A 23,614-nucleotide genomic window follows, 5' to 3' on the forward strand; every position below is an offset into this window, starting at 1 on the left:
TAGCATATCTAGGACCAGAACTTGAGACTCTTTCCTGTTAGGCCAAAGATCTTTGCCCTATATTACTTCATGGGTTGTAATGATTTTTTCTAATACTAATGTTCTCGGAGCAAGAGATAATGTCTTTTACTTCTTTGCAATTTTAAAGAATTCATCTAGCAAATCTAGGTAAGAAGCATAACAACAAGAAGGAAGCTTAGCCCCAAGAAGGAAAATAGATAATGAAACATTAATGAATTGGCAGTACCTACATAGACTTCAGTGTTGAAGAGGATTCAGGGGTTAAATTTAAGCTTTGACATAGGAAAGAATGCCATGATTGACTAGTAATACCTGCCATAGATACAGGAGGAGAGAATGCAATGCATATGTCAGGCATGGCACAATAACCAGTCCTCTTCTACTATATGACCCCCCTCACCTCCCAGGAAAGATACACATGGAGAAAGGAAGGAGAATATGGATACATACTCAGTATCCAGAATGGAGGAATCAATCCTAGTTAACCAATGTGGTGACATATGCTCCTACTAGATTGTCTCACTGTCAACTTCTTTGTAACCCCTAAACCTATAGGCATGTAGTAGGTGCTCAATGAGGACTTACTAATTGATTGAAATTAGGCTATAACAAATATTTTCACAACAGAGCTGTCCCATCTTTCTTTGATTTCCCTGTGCCAATCGTAGTTCTTGGCACTTGATAGGTGCTTTAAAATTCCTTGTGGAATAAAAACACGACCTTCCAAGCATGGCCTTAATCTCTAGGTTATCAATGCACAGTCCCATCTGATCTACAATTGAGAATATTGTGAGCTGATGACTGTGTTACATTAGTGTCTTCTATATTCTTTGAACCACCTCTCAAAGTTGCCTAGATGGCATAAAGAAAAAGGGGGATTCAGAAAACTCTAACATACGGGATTTTATGAGTCAAATTGCGGGGAAAATCTGACTCCGCATGGACTTCCATTCTGTATGTCATTCTTCTTCCGTAGGCTCATAGGCTCACTTTGCGTGATGTCAGGAGTTCCGGGAGTCAAAATAGCGTGGGGGCATAGATCCAATATTGACTCATACTCGGTGGAAGAAATCTACACCAAAGTCTGGATGAGATAATTTGGTTGTGAGTGCTAGGGATATGACTGCTGATCACAGAGGAAAAAGGGTAACCAAGGTGTAAATTTTGTCTTACGATTACCTACTCAGTTAAGAATGAGGAGAGCATGAGATACGATCAAAAATCTTGCTGACGCCTAATGCATAATCATAGCCAGTTTTCAGAAAGAAAGTCTAGCTGAAAAGAAAAAAGAAAGTTTTCAGCCCCCTTGTTTTAGTAATATGGTCACACTTGGGCTCCTGGTGGGTTTGTAAAACTTTTAAAGGATATGTTGGTGGCGAATTATTCTGCAGTCTCAGTGTTGGCTGAACCAACAAGGTGTGAAACCTCTAGTTTGCATGTGTAACATAAGGTGTTTTACAGGCAGAAAAGAGAGAGAAATGTCTTCTTTGGTAAAGTTGACAAGACAGGAAAAGATCACAAAAGGAAATACTATTGTAGTGACAACATTCTGAACCAAAGAATCATATGTCAAAAGATGAAAATCTAATTAAATGTGATTAAATTCTAGCCTGGGATACAGGACCAGTTACACAATTTGCAGAAACCAGTGTGAAATGAAAATGGAGCCCCTTGTTAGAGAATTATTAGGAATTTTAAAAAGGTAACAAAAGAGCATTTAAACTAAATGTAGGCTGTTCCAAGTACAGAATCTTGATAGATTGTGTCTCATGTCCATATTGTCTCATGTCCATCAAGTTGGGCCTGATAGGATGTCTGAGAATTTTAAAACTTTTATTTAGTCTTACTATTTTTTAAGAAATTAAAGAATGACTATTATCTCGCAAATTCTACAGAAAAAAAATCCCAGAAACCAAACCTGATAGGATGTAATTATTTGAATTCACATATCTAACACAGTTGGAGACATATACAATAATCTTAAGGGATATTGACTGATTAGGGGACAGGTAGATTAGGGAAAAGATCTTGGTCTAGACTTGGCTCTACATTATCCAGTTGAATGAACTTAAGCACATCACTTTATTTTTCTGGGTCTTGATTTACAAATCTAAAAAGTGAGAGAATAAACCATAGATAATCTCCCTAATTCCATATTTCTGTGCTGTGCTTGGTCATGTTATCAAGATATTAGAGGTTGGATTTCAGTCATGTAGTTACTAATTGCAAACATCTGACCATATTGTAAACATATTCTTAATATAGATCTGTAATTTTGAATAGGCATACCCAATTTATAAACACCCAAATAATGTATAATTCCCAATTATGGCCCCCACTGCTCTTAACTCCTCACCCCCAACACCATATTTCAGTGGATAAATCAAGGGATGGGCAAAACCAATCTTAACTCCTTTTCAGAAAGTTGGGAATATTCCTTCCAGTACCTAGAAGTTTGGCCATTGGTTTCCTAGATGGTGGTGAGTGCCTGCAGACTGTCCCAAGGTTTGGATAAGGCTTTCTTGCCACTATGTCACTCTGTGAGCACATTATCTGGGCTGTATTTTTTTTCTTGAGGAGACCTACAATAGAGCTTTGTGGCCAGCATTGTAATTTCTATACTTTTCACTTGTTTAACATGAGACTTTTGTCTTACGGATAGGTTTTGATCTTGCTTATTCTTTGGGAAGATAGCCCCCTCAAAGAGTTTTCTGGCTTTTTGCACATAAAATAATACATGAGATTGTCCCAGTAAGCAGAAGTTGGCATAGCATCACATTGACCATAAATTCCATTTAATTAAAAACCAGTTTCCTACAGGTTAGGTCTGACAGTATTATGATGAGAAATTGAGGGAAAAGAACTCAGAGTAGATCTTCAAATAAGCATTCAGATTCACATTTATTCATAGCTGTCTATGGGTATATGTTAAAATGCTTTTAGGGAACAAAAGAGGGTTACAGAAGCAATACAACAATTTCTGGTTTCAAGGAACTTGGTCTAACAGGGGAGATAATACCTGAGTAACTCTGAGAATGAGGGGCCAGGGCTCTTAAAAAATTATGAAGCAAGTGCTAGGCCTGAACGGAGGATATAAGGTTAATTTTAATAAGGAAATTTGGGGAGAACTTATGGAGATAATGGTTTCTAGGCTAGGCTTGGATGGATGGGTACCACTCTGAGGGGCTGATGAGGGGGAAGGGAACTCAAGGCCAAATGAATAGCATAAGCAAAGGTTCAGGGTGTGTTCTTTTTAGGAACAACTGGTCATCTAACCTGCCTAAAAAACAATAGATAACTTATTGGGTGCTGACTGCATGCCAGACAAAATTCTTAGCGTTTCATGTGTATCAAGTGATTTAACTTTCCACTGAAGTCTAGAAGGAGATACTAAAATTAGTCCCCTTTTAAAGACAAGGAAACTGAGTCTTAGGAGTTAAGATGCTTCCTCAAAATCACATAGCCAGATAGTCATGGAACCAGGATTCAAGTCTACATCCATAACACAATACTCCAGATGATATAGAGTGCAGGTTGAAGTGCAACGTGGGTTGGAACCAAAGTGTCGAGGGCCTTCTGTACCATTCTGAGTGTTTTACTTCATAAATGAATTACTAAGGGAGGGAAAGAATCCTACTTTTTATTTTTTTGGTATGTGGAAGGAAAAGAAATAAAAAAGAAAAGAAAAAGATTCTCCATTATTAATGGTTATTTGGAACAATTGATCATCCAAGCTATACTGTTCAATAGGGAAGCCTCTAACCATATGTGGCTATTGAGCATTTGGAATATGACTAGTCCAAATTGAGATGTGCTATAGGTATAAAATGCATGCTGGATTTCTAGGATTTAGTATGACAAAGAAAGGTAAAATAATTTTATGTGTCGATACATATTAAAATGATATTTGGGATATATTGGATTAAATGCAACATATTTAAATGCAAATTATTTTTACCTGTTTCTTTTTACTTTTCTTCTTCTTCTTCTTTTCTTATTTCTATTGGGCAGTGTTGGTCTAGAGCAATGCAAATTTGTGGTAGATATTTTATTAACCAACTTTGATGAAGGACTTCCTTACCACCTTGGTCTTTTAACCACACTCTTTCCTTGCTTTCTGGTCATTTGCAAGAAAAATTTTCAAAGGCACCCCCTTTTGTAAAGGTTTGAGATCCCCTAGAATTTCCTCTTTTACTTGCTCCTGACCACAAACAAATAATCAATGTGCTCTGTGGATAATAACTCAACAATTTACAAGGGCAGAGGATGGAGGTGCACAAAAGTTTCCAATCCCTGGATGGTGTGAAGTAAAAGTGCTTTCAAAGGATGCCACAAGAATGGCACCGGTGGGCATAATGGGTCTGTCTCATCGTCAAAAGACCCAAGGAGTTGAAAGGAAACTCTAACTACAACACCAGAATGCCACAAAACCATAGTTATTAATACAAACTAGCATCTCCCCCTATCTGTCACCATCTCATCTAAAAAAAACTTGTGAAAATACGTAATCCTGAGGACTTCAACTCAGTATAAATACCAGCAGCAGAAGGAGATGCAGTACATTTTTCTGATTGTCTGTAGGTCGGCTATTAGAAAAGAAAGATCAGCCAAGTCCTCTGGACCTGATCAACTTAACCTTAACCTCTGGATCTGATCAACTTAAGCTACTGATTTCAACTACTCCCGGCCTAACTACGAAACAATGAATTATACAAGCTATATCTTAGCTTTTCAGCTTTGCGTGATTTTGTGTTCTTCTGGTTACTACTGTCAGGCCATGTTTTTTAAAGAAATAGAAAACCTAAAGGAATATTTTGTAAGTATGACCTTTTAATAACACTTGCTGTGGTTGAAATGACTGAATGTTGACTGGGAGTTGTCTCTATGATACGCTGCCATCTCTAGGCCATAGTCATCTTGAGAAGTCTTGGTGTTATTTTGACTGTTTACTAGATGCATTTTTTAACTAAATGATCTAGATATTGCTTTTACCCTCTGCTCAACTTGCTATAGAGACTTAGGGGGCTTTCGCTAATCTTCCGAAAGATGGGAACAATATGGGTATAAAGCACAACGGTGTTGATAGTTTTGTGGCAAGAATCCATTCAGTTGTCAAGTAGTATGCATATTGAAATAATGACTAGCTATTAGTTTCTGACTTTAGAGTACTACAGGGGTGACAATAAAATGTCAAGATTAGCATTAAACATGGTAATCTGAACTGATTAAACAATGTGAAGTCCTTCAAGTTTGGGCTTAAAAAAATTATAGATGTTTCTCTCCAAAAAGTGCTTTTAAAGTTCTACTGCTCTCTATGTTATCTATGAATTACTCTTGAACTCAGTCACTTGCTGAGATTTTGTAGGAGTTATAATCTGGCTTATATTAAAATTTTTGTTTGTTTGTTTTGTTTTATGAGCTTTAAAAAATGTTATTTATGGTTAATTAAAATCATTTTTGCATTTTAAATATTTTATCATTTGTCCCAAATGTAGCTATTATAATTGGAGCTGTTATATTCAAGCATTCACAAGCTTTTTTATTCTCATGTCATCAAAACAATCTCTCTCTCACACACACACACATTTGGAATTATCTTTTAAATCTGGTAATACCATATAGGAGTGCACGAGTAGATGTTATGGAGACCAGTACCATAGGGGGGCAGTATTTTATAGTGAGATGATTTTGCTGATTTTTTTACTAGGCTTGAAAATACTTCCTTTTCCTACTACAGTTATTTGGGACAATTGAAGTATCACTGGCCTTGTTGAGTTCATTTATGATATTGCAACTTAAGGACTATACTAGAAAATAAGAAGCTAAAATGGTGTGATAGTCTTTGGTTAGATCCAACATACCAGCTTTACTAAATAGGGTTGAAAAGTCAATCAGCGGATATTGTCAGCAATAAAACTTGAAGTACATTTTTAGGGAAATTAATGGACTAATTGTAAACCATTTTTCTTTCTTTTTTTTTATAGAATGCAAGTAATCCAGATGTAGCAGACGGTGGGCCTCTTTTCTTAGATATTTTGAAGAACTGGAGAGAGGTAAGCTTAATATTTTCACTTGGCTGATTTTCCTGTTGCTTATTTTCTGGTGCATAAATTCATAGCAACCTTTCTTTGCGCTCTTTTCTTCCAAGGAGAGTGACAAAACAATCATTCAAAGCCAAATCGTCTCCTTCTACTTGAAACTGTTTGAAAACTTTAAAGATAATCAGATCATTCAAAGGAGCATGGATACCATCAAGGAAGACATGCTTGTCAAGTTCTTCAATAGCAGCAACAGTAAGAGGGATGACTTCCTTAAGCTGATTCGAATTCCCGTGAGTTGATTTTAATTCTTTCTTTGGTTTCATTGCAGAGGCTCTTGCAAAATACTGAATTTCCAGAAAGTAGATCAGCTACTGGGTACAGTTGTTAAAACTATGAAATGAACCCATGGCCCAAACTCCTCCTTGGTAATTCCATTTGTGCTTGTGGGTGACTTTGCCAAGTCAGTATGGAAATCGTTTAATTTTGTGACTGGGAGGGCAATGCTGGCATTATGTCTATTGTGCAGAGACAGGTGAATGGACAAATCCAGTGAGGAGGAAGTAGTGAAGGAGCCGAGGGGAGTATTGAGAAGCATTTCTCTCATTGCTCCTTGTTTGTGTGATGGAAATTCTCCTGCTTTGGCTGGGAGATGGCAGGTCTTAATGGAAAGAGCAGGGTGTGGGGGTGGGAATGGAGAGGAATTTTGCCTTCCTCCCACGTTGGCCACCAAGGAACCTTTTGACCTCAGATGAATCACAGGCTTGCCTAGGGCTCAGTTTCCTCATCCTGAAAGGAGGCTTTTGGGTTCATTCTAATTTCTTTGGTATCCTTGGCTCTAAAACTGTACCATGCCATACACAGAAAAAGAGAATGAGATAGCAAAAAAACTCTGGTTTTTGAAAAGGCACTAGGCCCATTTTCTTGCCAGGCTCTGGTCAACTTCTCATATGGTATAGTCCAAGTAGCAGCGAGAATGTTTGTTTTTAGAGAAGAAAATAGAATTTATACCTTATGAAGAAATCGTTCTATCAACTTTTGGATACTTAGGTATCTTAGCTGGAGAAAGCCTTAACTTCTCAAGCCTTAGCTCATGAAACTGCCTTGAGTCTTTAAAGTTATGGCTTCCAGAAGCTGAAAGATAACTTTGAAGCATAAAGATAAATCACATTTTCCAAAATGTTATCTAGGAGACAAAGGCCACTAGATTCCTTTGGGTTTGGCTTTGATGTACAAAATTTGAATGAGAAAGGGCGGGGTCTTATGATGACTTGTCCTCTCAGGATGTGTGGTGGCTGTCATTCTTCCTGGCCTGCCTCTCACCCCTCTCAGATCCGATAAGTGCTTGTTCTTCAGGATTTTTCTAGTCACGAGTATGTTAGATGGTACAAAAGTGGTTTGGAAAATTATTAAGAACATTACTATGTTCCACTGATAGTGTTTTCCAATGGTCAGCGGGTCCCCTCTGGCCCCAGGCTTGAGACTGAAAAAGCACTTGTTCCTGACCCAGGGCTGCCCTTGGCTTGCCGTTCAGTCCTAGATGAGTCTCTTGGTTTCTTGGTGATACTCGGAACACTGGAAAGTAAAATTTATCACTGGCAAATACAGCTGGTAGAAATTTTTTCCTACTCTGCTGTAACTGGGCCTTGAAAAAAATCTGTGGGTCCCATCCTTCTGGAAGCTCCAAGCCTCCCGCTTCATGATGGGCGATTTTGAGTGAGCTCTCAACCATTGTCTCCTTCGGCTCAATTGCTAATATTTAAGAATGTTATGCTTTTTAATAATTTGTCCTGAAGCCTAGAATCCCTCTAGTTATTCAGAAAAGTAGCAAGGTGGCTACAGTATTTCCAGTATTAGAAAGAAACATAGTGGCAGAGCCAAGATGAAAGTAAACGGTCCCCATTTTATTAACAGTGAATTCACCTAAATGGTCCTGCCATTAGAGTGAGGAAACAGTTCAATCTGCTGGGATAGAAAGGTGCAGGGAAATTTGCTGCAATTCCTAATTTTAAAAGTTTATGCCGGTAATTGCTTATTGCCATATGAATATGATTAGTGTTTATTTTTAATCCCATTGTGGAAATGATGAAACTGACCAAATTGGGGGAAAACGAGAAATTACAGTATTCGTCTGTCTTAGACTTGGTGTTTACAAAGTACTGAACCTATATTGGTGGTTGTCAAACTTTGGTGAGTAACAGAATCACCTGGGAAGCTTAGTGACCAGACAACTGCCTGGGTCTTCTCTGACTTCATGCATTTGGGTCTCTGAGTTCTTCATTAGGGTCTCCAGGTTATTCTGCTATACACCAAAGGTGAGAACCATTGACCTATAGTAACTCATTTGATACTGAAAGCAAAGACTAATTAAAGTACAAGGTGGGTAGAATTGGTAGGGACCCTAGAGATGATTGAAATAATCTCCTCATTGTTTAGATGAGAAAACAGAGGTTCAGAGAGGTCAAGTGACTGGTTCAAAGTTATTACACACAGGATTCAAACCCACATTTTTTGTCACTCCACTTCAAGGCTCTTTTCACTATATAATTTTGAGAATTCTATGGCAGTAAATTTGAGGATATATCATGTACCCCATCATATTACAGCATAACTGGCAATTTATTTATAACTTTAGTCTTAATAAGTGAAGAAACCACCATTGTATATTAAGGTAATATGTTGTCAGTGAAAACCATTTGTTTTGAAGGAATACTTCCATTTTCATTATATTAATAGCATAATATCCTGATGGCTTGTATGCCTGGAATTAATTTTGCTGCTTTCTTTCCCAATAGGTGAATGATCTGCAGGTCCAGCGCAAAGCGATAAATGAACTCATCAAAGTGATGAATGATCTCTCACCAAGATCTAACCTAAGGAAGCGGAAAAGGAGTCAGAATCTGTTTCGAGGCCGCAGAGCATCGAAATAATGGTCATTCTGCCTGCAATATTTGAATTTTTAAATCTAAATCTATTTATTAATATTTAATATTTTACATTATTTATATGAAGAATATATTTTTAGACTCATCAATCAAAGTATTTATAATAGCAATTTTTATGTAATGAAAATGACTATTAATGTATGTCTTATTTATAATTCCTGTATCCTGTGACTATTTCACTCAACCCCTTCCCTTTTTTATTCTGACCAGCTAGGCAAGACTGTGATTTCAAGGCTTAATCTCAGGGACCAAGTAGGCAGCCGACTTAAGTAAGACCCTGTGGGGTGTGCATTTATTTCACTTGATACCATGAGCACTTTTAAAGGAAATGATGCCATCCAGTCCCTGCCTATTTGGGAACATGTCTGCATTATGGGCCACTGCTCTAATGGCATGTCAGACACCACTTGAATGTGTCAGGTGATACAACTTGTCTCCTGATTAAGAACATAGCATTTCTTCTCATGCCTGGTGCTTCAGAATACCACTGACAACTATGACTGTGCCCAAATGGAAAGTAATTAATTTGTTTAGTTTATCAATATTTAATATATATGAATAAAGTATAATTTCATAATGATTCATGCTATGTCAGACTTTTTCTAAGTGAGGACTGGGATAAATGAACTACACTTTAATAAGTTAGTAGGAAGAAAGTCATTCTTTAGCTGTGGAAATCTTAGACTTGAATGAAGCCCCAAATGTGGTATTTCTCTCCACTGGCAGTTTGTTGGCTTCCCCTGCTCCATCTGATAGCTGTTTGAGCTGTCTTTCCAAAATACGAATTTAAGCATGTTACCAATTTACTTCAGAGATTCTGCCACAGAAAGTAGCCTAAATTGTTTAGCTTGGCACACAAAGATTTATTTCTGCCACTTCGTCAACTCCCTATTGCATCCTTTACTAGGTATACCCCATCTCCTCTGTCTACCTTGGGCAAATGCCACTGGGTATGGAATAGTGAGTGTGAGCCCTAAGGGGAGAGGCTCGGATTGGAATCTTGGTCCCACCATTACAGGTAGTATAACTTTTAATGAATTCCAAGCCCTAGTTTCTTCATGTGATAAAGAAGAAGAATTGTGCCTTCCTCATAATATTGTGGTGAAAAGTTCATTCTTTCACTCAAGAAATATTTATTGGAGCAACTGCTATGTGCCTGGTGATGTTCTAGGCATTTAAGATACCACCATGAACAAAACAGACAAAAATCCCTGCCCTTGGAGAATTTAAAATTTAGCCAGGGGGATATAGATAATAAACCAGACACATAAAATATTAGTAAATTGCAAGGCATGTTAGAAGGTGTTAGTTGCTATGCAAAAAAAGTAAAGCAGGAAGGGGGAGTTGGGAAACTATAAGTAAGGCCAAGCGAGTGGTCTAGAGGTTTAAATGGAATGATTAGTGCTGAGTACGTTGAAGAGATGACATTTGAGGAAGCACTTGTAAGAGGTAAGGGAGATAGCCATTTGGATTCCAGGCAAGGGGAACATCCTTGCAAAGGCTCTAAAGTGGAGATTTGTCTTGCATGGTAAAAGAAAAGCCAGCAGACCAGTGTATTGGAGCAGAATAAGTCAAGAACAGCTCACATTTTTTAGCTGAGCAACTGAAAAATGAAGCTGCTATCAGCTGAGATGGGGAAACTGGAGTGAGCAGATCTGGGAAGGAAAGTCAGTTCAATTTTGAATGAAAAGTTTAAGGTGTCCATTAGAATCCTAAGTGGAGGTGCTGAGGAGGCAACTGGCTAGATTAGTCTGGAGTTGGGTGAGAAGTCTGGACAATTGACCTAAATCTGGGAGTTGGGACGCAGAGAGGGTATTTAAAGACCTAATACCATGTGAACTCACGAAGGTCATGAGTTTATAGAGTGAAGAGGAGTGCAAGGATTGAGTCTCCAGGCGTGCCATCAGTAAGAGACTAAGGAGAGCCCAGTGAGGGAGACTGAAAAGAATTGGCCAGTGAAATAAGAGGACAACTGAAAAAGTGAGACATCCTGAAAGCCAAGTGAAGAAAGTGTTTCAGGAATAAACTTTGTCAAGTGCAGACAGGTCCAGTCAGATGAGGACTGAGAATTGGCTCCTGGATTCAGCAACACGGAGACCATTGTTGATCTTTGACAAGAGCAATTTTGATGTAGGTGAGGTTGAAAGCCTGATTGCAAGGGGATTAAGAGAGACATTAGAGACGACAAACATGAATAACTCTTCTTAGAAGTTTTGCTGCAAAGGAGAGCAAAGGAAAGGGTAGCTGTCAAGATAAAAGCGATCAAAAGAAGTTTTAAATTTTTTGGTTGTTGCTTTTGATGGGAGAAGAAACTGCATATTTATGCATTGATGGAAATGATTTAACTAAGGCAAAAATAATAGATGATGTAGGACAGAGAGGGGAGACCTGCAGAGTGGTTCCATGACTAAGTAAGAGAGGTAACTGAGGACATAGGAGGAACTGGCTTTAGGCAGGTGCATAGAAAGCTTATTGTTATTAATAGGTGAGAAAGTAGATTATGTGGATTCCGATTTTGACAGGTGGCTAAATGTGATGGTGAGAAGTTTTGGAAATTTTACCTTGTTTAAAGTTTTCTCAGTGAAAGAGGTGACTGAAGTTTACAGAGGAAGCATTGGAGGCTTGGGAAGAGCAGACAGATCAAGGGAGTGCAATGTGGATTGCCAGGGTGGTTTAAGGACCCGCTTGAGGTCCACAGTTCATGAAGTTAAGGGACATCAGTCGGTGTAGCTGTTTTTCTCCATCTATACAGAGCTGTGGGTGAAGATATAGAGTAGGCAGAGAGTTACATTTAGCAGACTTAATTTGGCCAAGGAAGTACAACAGAAGAAGAGAAGACAAGGAGGTCATGGGGATAGTAAACTGGTGATAAACTCTGAGCTGGTTCAAGAGGGGAAGGAATATATCCAGTTGCTGAAGGAGGGTGAAGAATGATTAGAAGGAAAGGATATCTGCCCCACCTCCAGGCCTGAAAGATAAGAGAGAGAAACCCAGCCATCCTTTGAAGGGGTTGAAGGGGAAGCAGTGTCCTTAGGGGAAAATCGGTTTATCTTTTGAGTATGAGGAAGTTGAGGAGTGACGGATTTAGTTGGTGCTGGACTGTGAATTCCGGAAGACCCAGTGAGTAGGGATAGGAGGGGAAGTCATAAAAGGGGAGGTACATAAGGATGTGTTGTGAGTCTTGGACTTCTTATGATCACTGACATAAACAAGGATAATGGATATAATGAGATTAGTTTTGCTGGCTTTGGTGGCAAGGTTGTGAGTGTCAAGGACAGAAAGGGGTAGGTCCTGGGTCTTCCTTCTCAACTATTTCACTTAACCCTTTCACAACAGTAGGAAATAGTGACGAGTTAAGTGAAGTAGTTGGTTTAAAGGAGTCAGTTTAGTCCTTGACAATAACCAGTGGTCGTTATTTTGATTATTGGGTAGCCAAGTAATAGTGGGTGAGACTTGATTCCAAAATTTTCAATCTTGGATGAGGCAAGATTGAAAAGAAATTAGGCTGCTCTTGGCACAGCTGCAACTGATACGAACTGTTGTTGGTGTCTCCACTCATTAGCACTTAAGATTGATTGATACAGAATTTATGATATCTACAGATGGAGGACTACTGTGAGATTATCTTGTTTGGACCAAAGAAGCAGACCAGACCTCTTTGGAAAGGGAGAAATTCCAACTGTCCATTGTCTTGAGAAGTGATTAATCATGAAATGGGAAATGAAGCCCCAGGAGGTGGGCCTTGGTTTAGGGCTACATAAACCATCCCCCTCTCTGAAGTCGGTGTTAGTTTGGTGCGACTTTGAGACATGGAGTGATATAGACCGTATTAGGTGATATGATGGAGACTGGGAATGAGACAGAGAGGACTCTGTAAGAGAACTTGAGTGGGCTTATGCAGTAGTTATAAACTATTCTCTCTATTGTATGTTTCCTCCATTATGTGCATACCTAGTCTAAGAAGTACTATGGGGCTTAGAGAAAGGATAGCCTGTGTTTTAGACTAAGGGACTTGGGGACAGCACTGATTCCTGGTTCAATGCCAGTAGGGGCAGTCATCTCCTTTGGCTCATGAGCGGCAGAGGCAGCAGCCTAGGCCTAGAATGGGAGAACCCACTTGTATGAAGTCCCACCGTTAATGACTCCCCAAAATAGCTGGTATACCTTTACTGGCAGGATGCTTTTGACAATTAGGCAATTGGTAGGAAGCATTAAGAATCAATGAAGTTTCCTCTTCTTTTTCTTCCTCTTCTCCTCACTTTTCCTGCCCCTTCCCATCTTGAACAATATAATCCTCAAGCAATTAGGTGCATCAGAGTAAAGTAGGCATCTGCAGTTGTCTACTATGGGAAGTCAAATTCTAAGCAAGATGAGAAGGGTGTACATGCAGGGAAAAAATCTGGTTTGGAAGATATTAGAGACCAGAAGAATATGGAGAATGTTCAAGAATGGATGAGAAGTATATTAGTTCTGTTGCTGTCGTGATAAATGATTATAAACTTAGTTGCTTAAAATAACATTCATTTGTTATCTTATAATTTTGGATTGCTTAGCTAGTGGCCCCCTCTTCCTTCTTCAAAGCCAGCAGCTTAGCATCTTCTAATCTCTTTCTCTCTCTCATTCTGACATTCCTACCTTCCTCTTTTAAGGGCCCTTGTGATGACATTTGGACCACTTAGATTATTCAGGATAATGTCTCCATCTCAAGATTTGTACTTAATCATATCTGAAAATTTCCTTTTGCTATGCAAAGTAACGTTCAAGAATTCTAGGAATTAGGATATAGACATCTTTGTGTGTGTGTTGGGGGGGCGGTAATTATTCAGTCAGGAACTTACTCTGACACGATTTAGGGAAAAGAAAGCTTTTCTAACTCTTCCATAAGTTGGTGATTGTTTCAAAATAAAAAAAAAATGTGAAAAAGCCACTGTGAGATTATTTTAGAGTCACAAGCTGGTGAGGTCTAAAGTTCTTGACTTATTTTGTTCTAATCACACTAGATAACTTAGAATTCCCATATATACATGTGACAAATTGAATTTTCCAAAGAGGACCACATCTATATGTTTACTCTATTCCCATGCTATTCTTACAAGGGAACTGACATTTTTCCCACTGAGAGGTGAGGTGTGTGTCCCTCCCCTAAATGCTGGGGCATGAGCTTGTGTCTTCCTCTACTAGTGGAGTGTATGTAAGTGATGTTCTGTGACTTCCAAGTCTAGGATGCAGCTTTTCCCTGGCTTCTCCCCACCAGCCCCTCTACTTCCCCCCCCCAACCCCCACCCCCCGCAGCCACCTTTCAAGACATTTGCCCTTGGAACCCACCATCATGTTGAGAAATTAAGGCTGCATGGGGAAGCCACATGAAGATGTTCTAGTCATCAGTCCCAGGAGGCTTCCAGCCAACACCAATATCAATCACCAGATGTGTGTGAACAAGCCTTCAAATGATTCCAGCTCTAAACATTTGAATATTCTAGCTAAGTCCTCACACACCAAGCTGCTTGTGATTAAAAAAAAAAAAAAAAATCATGGCAGACTTCCAGTTTCAGTTCTGACATGTAAAGAGCTCAGAAGTTGTTACTCCAGTCCTTAGAATAAGAAAAAGCTGGGAAAATTGAAAATTGATGACTTTTCTTGGTCCCATCAGAGAACTGAGTTTGCAGGACTAAATGCCACCACAAAATCTGGAGGGACAGGCAAATTCAGAAAGCCACAGCCAATATCTGCTTATAGGAAGTGGAAAACACTGGAACCAAATGTGTCCAGAAACAATGGCCTTCTCTCCAGGGGAAAAGATCTTCTCAGAATCTTCTAAGAGAGCCATGGAGGATTCTTCTCCAATTCCAGCCTCTTCTGGTCTTCCTGTCTCACCTAAAGCTATATAAGAAGAAACACGTGCGAGGATCACAGCCCTAAGACACAGACCTGCTACAACACTGAGATTTAATGGGAAGATCATAGAACACCCTCCCATTCCTCCATATCTCACTCATACTACTAGGGCTCTGGCATAATATTAATGGATTACAATTAAAGAGCTTGCATAACACAGACTTACTCTGAGGAATGGTACTTAGGGAAACACAGACATAAAGAAAGGAGACAAAAGCCACTAGAGGCATTTGAAGCCTTTGGCATGCTAAGACGTAAGAAAGAAATACAAGCTGAAGAGATAAAGCAAGCGTCAGAACCAGACTCAGATATGAGATATGACACAGGTGTTGAAATTATCAGGCAGGAAATTTAAAACAACTACAATTAATATGTTTAGAACTCTAGTGGATGAAGTAAACTGTATGCAAGAACAGATTGGTAATGTCAGCAGGGAAAAGAAAATTCTAAGAAAGAATTAAGAGGAAATGCTATAGGGCGCCTGGGTGGCTCAGTCGATTAAGCGACTGCCTTCAGCTCAGGTCATGATCCTGGAGTCCCGGGATCGAGTCCCGCATTGGGCTCCCTGCTTGGCGGGGAGTCTGCTTCTCCCTCTGACCCTCCCCCCCCTCATGTGCGCGCTATCTCTCTCTCTCTCTCTCTCATTCCCAGTCTCTCAAAATAAATAAATAAATCTTAAAAAAAAAAGGAAATGCTATAAATAAAAAGCACAGAGACAGAAATGAAGAAAGCCTTTGATGGGCTCATTAGTAGATTCAACATAGCCAAGGAAAGAATCAGTGAGCTTGTAGATGAGTAAATAGAAATTTCCCAACCCGAAATGCAAAGAGAAAAAATAATGGGAAAAAAAGTCACTCCAGAATGAAACATCCAAGAATGGGGGAACAATTTCAAAAGATGTGACAAAATTACAGATCCTCAAGAACAAGAAGCAAATTCTCATAAAACTATATGTAGGAATATCATACCTAAACTGCAGAAAAATAAAGACTAATAGAAAATCTTTTTTTTTTTTTTGAAAGAAAGAGCATGTGCGTGAGGGGGTGGGGCATAGGGAGAGAGAATCTTAAGCAGGCTCCACACCCTGGGTGGTATGGAGCCTGACACAGGGCTTTATCTCATGACCCCGAGATCATGACGTGAGCCAAAACCAAGAGTTGGACATTTAACTGACTGAGTCACCCATGCGCCCTGACAAATAGAAAATCTTGAAAGAGGCAAAGGAAAATAGAAACTCCTTACCTGGGGAAGAACAAAGATAAGAACTACACAGACTTCTCATCAGAAACTGTGTGTATTAGTTTTCTATTGCTGCTGTAACAAATTATCACAAATTAAATTGCTTAAAACAACACAAATTTACAGTTCTGGAGACCAGAAGTCAGAAATTGGTCAGAGAGAGCTAACATCGAGATGTTAGCAGGGCTGTGTTTTTTCTGGAAGCTCTAGGAGAGAATCTATTTCTTTGCTGTTTTTGACATTCTAGAGGCTGCCTGCATTGCTTGGCTCATGGCCCCTTTCCATCATCTTCACAGCTAGAAACATAGGCTGAGGCCATCCCTCTAGTTTTGTTTCTCCTGCATCCCTTTTCTACTTATAAGAACCCTTGTGACTAAAATGGGCCACCCAATAATCCAAGGTAATTTCTCCATCTCAAGGTCAGGTGATTACCTTAGTTCTATCTGCAACCATAATTCTTATCTTCCACTGAATCTAACAAATTCACAGAAGAAAACAAAGGTATACAGATGAGAAAAAAAGAAATAAAACTTCACAGATGACATAATTGTCTATGCAGAAAATCCAAACGAGCAATTCAAATTTGAAGAGCACAGAAATAAACACTCACAAATATAGTCAACTGATCTTTGACAATAGAGTAAAAGCACCTTAAATGGAGAAAGGATAGTCTTGAATAGTTGGTGCTGGAACAATCGAACGTCTATATGCAAAAACAAAAATCATCCTAGACAAAAATCATGGCACTGATACCCATAAAAATGAAAAAATTAAAGAAATTTTGGATCCAATATCAAAGACTTGTTATTTTTTCTATCCCTTGCATTTTCTGTTGTCTATTAATTTATAAGACTCTGGGATACTAGAAGACTTACATTTGTGCATTCTTTGGTGTTCCTTTGGAGGGAGATAGGTGCCTGACTGATGCTGATAAGATGTATCATCTGGACTGATGGCAGCCAATTCCTGAGGGACAAGACTGTCATTTCTACCTTGTTTGAAATGACAATATGTAATATGGTCCATTAAAACTAGCAAAAGGAAAAATGGATTATAAACTCTTGTTTATGAGAAAGGAGAAATAAACAGTTAAGTTGGAAATAACATGGAATCATGACCTTTTTTTAAAGAGTCATTCCCTGAGGTTTTCTATTCTACCCTGATTGTTCATGTAAAAACAATTCATCAGGCACCTCTAGTACCTAAGATTTTGGTCTTCTTCATTAAAAAACAAGGGCTCCTTGAAGAGATATTGATACCATATTTGGAATGGAAAAATCCAAGTTGAGCTCAGGATATTTTGTAGCCTGTTGTTTGTTGCTTAACATTTTGTTGATATTCCTATCATTTTTGTAACAACTATGCAAGTTGACTTTATGCTGCCTTATTTATTATGTACTTGGTATATGCTAGGTTCTGCACTCTACCCTTTATTGTTACTGCGAACTCTTGACTCCTCTAAAAAAAAAGCCCCTGTTGACTAACCAAAGCTAAGTTTATTAAACCTTCTGCATAATGGAAAGAAACCTTGGAAAAGTCTTACTAATGTTGCAGAAAAGGAAGGTCAATGATAGATATTAATAGGGCTTAGGGAGTACGGGCTCAGTGGTTTGAGAAGACTCAATTGAAAAGGGATTGAGTTTGGGGAATTTTGTATTATAATAGTTTAGGTCTAGTGGAAATATTGAGGCAAGTTTCTATCAGATAACAAAAATTTACCCTAGTAAATTTTAAAGATCTAATTGGCTTTATTATTCAATTCATGAATTGGGCAGTACCCAATCTAGCAAGTAGAGGGGAGCTCCAAAGGGCTATAGAAAGGTTTTTAAAGGCAAGATAAGGAAGTCACAAATAGAGAAAAATGATTATTTCAGGTGAGATCACTTCTGTTTGGAGAGAAAAGGGTAGATTATTTTATCTTCCTTTGGGAGATGAAGAGGACCCATGAGACTGATTACCTTATTGGTGCTGACCAGATAATTCCCGACTGACCAGTGAAGACTACATTTTTAGGGGGTTGAAACTGTAGTTAGTTTCGGTATTAAGTCCCAGTTTACTGACTTGAGATCTTAGCCTAAGTGATGCCATTTTGAGCCTGTGGTTTTCTTTCATAGTTCTTGAAGGAAGTCTTGATATGTAAGCAGTTATTTGATTATCTGTTTACTCAGGTGAGCAATCTTTTTTGCTGAGAAGAAGGTTGTTTGTCCTAAACTGATTTTTGATAATTTCCTGAAGAAAACAATGAAATTATTTACTGGTTTATAGTCTTATTTTCCTGGGAAAGAATTTCCTAGAACAATTAGTTAAATCACCTGACCCAGGTGGTTTCAGTCTCATTACTGCTGGTTAAGCTATGTGGATTCAGGCAGTCTCAGTTCTCACTATGACACAGATGTCATGGATGTCCTATGACCTCTGACTCTTGTATCAATGTGTGGGGTTATTTTTGACATATTCTAACCCAGACCCAGAGCTTAGCTCCCCAAACTAACACACTTGCACAAATGCATTGATACTCATGAATTCAGGATGCATTCTAAAGGTTTCATAAGGCACTGAAAGCAAAACAACTATCACATATTCAGAAGATTTCTGTTTTCCAGTTTTTCCTTAACTGTACTCTCACAGGGGGTAGGGATTTCTCTCTTTTCTCCACACAGAACCCAGTTTTTTTTCCCAATAGCATTTCCTTGGAGGAGTTTTCAGTTCCTCACTTTTTTATTATAGAGAGTTGTTTTTCCTCTTTCTAAAAGTTTGACTGGCATGGAATCCATTCCCTGGGGCTTAGCTTCCAGTCTAAGGTTTATCAATCATTTCCAACAAAATCAGACTTTCCCATGAAAAAGTCATTGTACCAACTAATAAAAAGATTATGGTTTTCCTTTTCAGTTTTACTATCTTCTTTTATTTTTAATGATAATTTTATATGCTAGACGTCTTCAATAATTACTCTGAATGGATAGGTGATTGTAAGAATTGAAGAGAATTGAGGTAATCTTGGCTTACCTGGAATGTAATTGGCATCTGAGAGCTTGTAACGATGGAAAAATATCTTTTTTCTTTACCCTTTTAAATTGTTGACTTCTTGTTCCTCTTGTAACAAAAGGCAGATTAACAAGAGAAAAGCATATTGTTCTGGTTCTAGATGGTGAGGTAGGAAGAACTTGAACTCACGCCATCCACAGAATACACCAAATTACATTTATTAACAGAACAATTCTTCCTGAAGAAGAACTAAGGGCTGACTGAACAGCCACCGAACAACCAAAGATAGAACAGCAAGAGAGCCAGAAACATGGTACTGAAGGGAATGGCCAGCAGTGGGGGCGGGGGGTGTGGGGGGATAGTACCGAGGGACTGGGAGCAGATCTCTCAGTCCTTGGACACAGAAAAAAAAGCTAAGGTTTAAAAGAGCAACTAACTTAGAAAAGAGACATCCTTCGAACTCTGTCAAGTGTTGGAGGAGCTATGGGAAAGCTCTCCTGGTCAGAGGGACTAGAGAATGATATGGTTTCTGTTCTCACCCCACCTTAAAAGCCTAGACCAGAGCAGAGTCTGGATAATGTAACAGGTGGGTCCAGCTGTCTCAGTGAGCTTGTGACTTCGGCCAGCTGGGGGTCCTCAAGCCCACACCAGCTCTAGTTATGCTGAAGTTCACCAATACAAAACTGACAAATCCTTAACCAGACTCATCAAGAAAAAAAGAGAAAGGACCCAAATAATTAAAATCAGAAATAAGAGAAGAGCAGTAATAACTGACACCACAGAAGTACAAAGGTTTGTAAGAGAATACTATGAAAAATTACGTGCCAACAAACCAGACAACCTAGAAGAAATGAATAAAATCCTAGAAACATAATCTTCCAAAACTGAATCAGGAAGAAATAGAAAATCTGAACAAATTCGTTACAAGTAATGAAAGTGAATTGGTAATAAAAAAAAAAAATACCCCACAATAAATGTCCAGGAAAAGACAGATTCTCAGGTGAATTCTACCAGACATTTAAAGAAGAGTTAAAACCATCAACAAAAAGACAACCCACTGAATGGGAGAAGATATTTGCAAATGACATATCTGGTAAAGGGTTAGTATCCAAAATATATAAAGATCTTATACAACTCAACACCCCAAAACCAAATAATCCAATTAAAAAATGGGCAGAAAACATGAATAGACATTTCTCCAAAGAAGGCACACAGATAGCCAACACATGAAAAGATGCTCAATATCACTTTTCATCAAGAAAATGCAAATCATTAACTATAATGAGGTATCATCTCATGCTTGACAGAATGGCTAAGATCAAAAACACAAGAAACAACAAGTGTTGGCACAGATATGGGGAAAAGGGAATCCTTGTGCACTCTTGGTGGGAATTTAAGTTGGTACAGCCAGTATGGAAAACAGTATGGAGGTCCTCAAAAAATTAAAAATAGAAATACTGTATGATCCAGTAATTCCACTATTAGGTATTTACTCAGGGAAAATTAAAACACTAATTCAAAAAGATATATGTACCCCTATGTTTACTTTAGCATTATTTACAATAGCCAAGACATGGGAGCAACCTATATTATGAGGAATGGATGAATGGATAAGGAAAATGTGGTATATATACACAATGTCAGTGGGTCCAGCCTTTTATGGACAGACCTTTAAAAATCACACTCGCTGGGCACCTGGGTGGCTCAGTCGGTTAAGCATCTGCCTTCAGCTCAGGTCATGATCCCAGGGTCCCACATCAGGCTCTCTCCTCAGCAGGGAGTCTGCTTCTCCTTCTCACTCTCCCTCCCTCTCAAATAAATACATAAAATCTTTAAAAAAAAATCACTCGCCACACCTGTCCCAGGTTTGAATTACAGTCTAGATGCCCCCCACACCCCCTCCTCAAACTGCCATGTCACAGCCTCTCACTAACTTCCAGAATGCTCTGCACCCAAATCTCTGAAGCCAGGTCAGTTTTATAAGCCTTATACACCCCAGTCCAACTTCTCCCTGATAACACCGAGACATGAGGTCCCACAAAACTTACATATTAGCCTGAGTAATGATACATGATGCCAATGAAAACACAATTAGAACAAAATCAATGGCTTCTGACTGCTTTCCTTGACTAGTTGCTTTCTCTCTCTTTTTTTCTTCTAGAAGTAAAAATTTCTTCAGGTCAAGAAAACCAAAGAGAACTTGTCACAGTGGGAAAGCTGATAACAATGATTCACTGAGAGTCAACAAAAGTAGCAAAAATATTTACTATTGACACAGCGTCATCTTTTTTCTAGGAAGGTTACATGCAGTTTTTTAAAATGTAATCCTCACCATGGCTTTATGATCCCCACTTATAGATGAAAAAAATGAGTCTTGAATACAGTAAATAACATTCTTAAAGTTTTGCGCCTGACAAAATCTAGGTCTACTGAATCCTGCACAAGCGCTCTTAACTACAGCACATATTCACTAGTTGCTCATTAGTATTATTTTATGCCAGCCTAGTACACATCCCGGGGGGTGGCCATACCCAGGATGCCCATGGTTCTCTGATATGGCTTTACATCTGCCACTCAGACGCTGGTGTCACTTTCACCTTTGAACCCTGATCACTATATGCCCAAAAGAAGCCTTGTCATGGGGCTGCCAGATTCTTATTCTAGGTAAAGACAGCAGGATAAGAACTCTTGCCATTGTATTTTCTCTTATGAGCAAGACAGGGTTCAGGACGCACCACCCCAAATATGGCACCTTAATGTATTGAATATTTCAAGCTGAAGGAATTTGAGAAATTTGTAGAGAATTTGAGAAATCTCTATGCTTTCTGTTTCTTAAATTTTTTAGTTTTTTTATCTGAGTACGGTTGACACACAATGTTACATTAGTTTCAGGTGTAGAACTTAGTGATCTTACAAGTTTCTACACTATGCTATGTTCCACCACAAGTATAGCTACCGTCTGTCCTGTTACATCACTATTACAATATCATTGACTATATTCCTCATGTACTTCTTTTTATTCACCTTTCTCATTCTATAACTGGAGGCCTGTACCTTCCTCTCCCCTTCACCCATTTTGCCTACCACCCCCAGTTCTAGCAACTAACAGTTTGTTCTCTGTATTTGTAGTTCTGATTTCTGTTTGTTTCTTTATTCATTTTTTTAGATTTCATTTATGAGTAGAGTCATATGGTATTTGTCTTTCCCAGGCTGACTTATTTCAACTTAGATAACACCCTCTAGGTTCATCCACGTTGTCTCAGATGGCAAAAATCTCATCCTTTTTGTGGCTGTGTAATATTCCATTGTGTATATATACCACATTTTCCTTATCCATTCATCCATTCCTCATAACTTAGGCTGCTTTCATGTCTTGGCTATTGTAAATAGCATTTTTCTAAGGGACATTTTCCTTGATTTTCCCAAGGGATTCTGGGAAACCCACTCTATTTCAGGCTAGAGAAATCTGTTGATGTCTCACCAAACCCTAGTATATGATTTTGTTTCATTTTTAAACAAATATGGTTGACCTTCTTCTTATTCCTTGTCATTGCAGCAGTTAAGGAATAGTACAATGGATGCAAGCATGCAAGAATAGGAATAATATACTTGCTCTTTGACCCTGAGAAAAACAGTTATTAATGGAAACAAATTTCTCTATGTTCATATAATTTACACATACTGCTATGGATGCATCAGGACATTTATTAGTATAGATAGAAAAACAAAGGATAGTAAACAACAGCAAAATTATGGATAGAAATATGATCATTCTTATGCTTGGAGAGGCTTTTGTGGGCTGGGAATATGTTTTTGGTAGAATCCAACAGAAATGTTTATAAGTCTGTCTCTTATCATCCATCCTGCTTGGGGACACCCACTAGCAGATACTTAGACTTACCATTAAGATTTGCACATCATTAGCATTAAGAAGGTGAGCTTGTTGACTCCAGCAAGTGCCAGTTATTAGCATATTCACTGAAGCCTGGACTGCCTCCCCATGCAACTTATTACTTCTGAGTCCTTACAAATGGGCAAATCCACTGCTGCTCAGGTGTTCTGAGGACTTGGCCTAGATTGCTAGAAATCTTTCTAAAACTTAAGGCATCCATTGGTGAGCTAACAGAGACCTAGGACATAATGATCTATAATTTAGGCCTTCAGGTGCAGTGAAAATGAGCCAATATTTATATTATGGAAACATTTTTTTTAATGCTAAATAAATACAAAGGAGCAGGTAGGGTTACATGATTGTGTGGGTGGTCCTACTTTACCTCAGATTGGTGAGGTAAGAGTTGTCTTTTGCTTTGAAGAGCAGATGACATAAAATAAACAAAGAAGCCTCAGCAGAATAGACTTCAAACATGGGAAAGTGAAGTAAGCTGACTCAAGGGAAAAGCAAACTCGTTTGTCGCTAAGGTGAGAGTGTCCAATCAAGCTCACACCTCATGAGAGGGGTAAGTAGAGGACCGATCAATTCAATGGGAGTCT

The 23,614-nt window shown here is 38.7% G+C and overlaps 1 protein-coding gene across 2 annotated transcripts; it reads left to right on the forward strand.

Annotated features, from left to right (window-relative positions):
* The first annotated feature begins 4,608 nt into the window (after positions 1-4,608).
* Positions 4,609-9,584, forward strand: IFNG (interferon gamma). Of its 2 annotated transcripts, none has more exons than XM_073900900.1 (4): positions 4,609-4,837; positions 6,006-6,074; positions 6,140-6,352; positions 8,855-9,584. In XM_073900900.1, exons 1-4 carry the CDS (start codon positions 4,724-4,726, stop codon positions 8,987-8,989), a joined length of 531 nt encoding a protein of 176 aa, XP_073757001.1. In that variant the 5' UTR covers positions 4,609-4,723; the 3' UTR covers positions 8,990-9,584. The 2 variants fall into 2 exon arrangements, with proteins under 2 accessions (XP_073757001.1, XP_025738869.1); XM_025883084.2 differs by having other exon boundaries at positions 6,170-6,352.
* The last annotated feature ends 14,030 nt before the right edge of the window (positions 9,585-23,614 follow it).

Source organism: Callorhinus ursinus, unplaced genomic scaffold, assembly GCF_003265705.2.
Source record: "Callorhinus ursinus isolate GAN/ISIS: 27379988/994484 unplaced genomic scaffold, GSC_fseal_2.0 scaffold14, whole genome shotgun sequence".
NCBI classification, from domain to species: Eukaryota; Metazoa; Chordata; class Mammalia; order Carnivora; family Otariidae; genus Callorhinus; species Callorhinus ursinus.

Bases quoted from the DNA above. Each gene is read 5' to 3' on its own strand.
- IFNG (XM_073900900.1), top strand. From the start codon at position 4,724: ATGAATTATACAAGCTATATCTTAGCTTTTCAGCTTTGCGTGATTTTG. The intron at 4,838-6,005 runs GTAAGTATGACC...TTTTTTTTATAG, and splicing joins AAAACCTAAAGGAATATTTT to AATGCAAGTAATCCAGATGT. The intron at 6,353-8,854 runs GTGAGTTGATTT...CTTTCCCAATAG, and splicing joins TTAAGCTGATTCGAATTCCC to GTGAATGATCTGCAGGTCCA.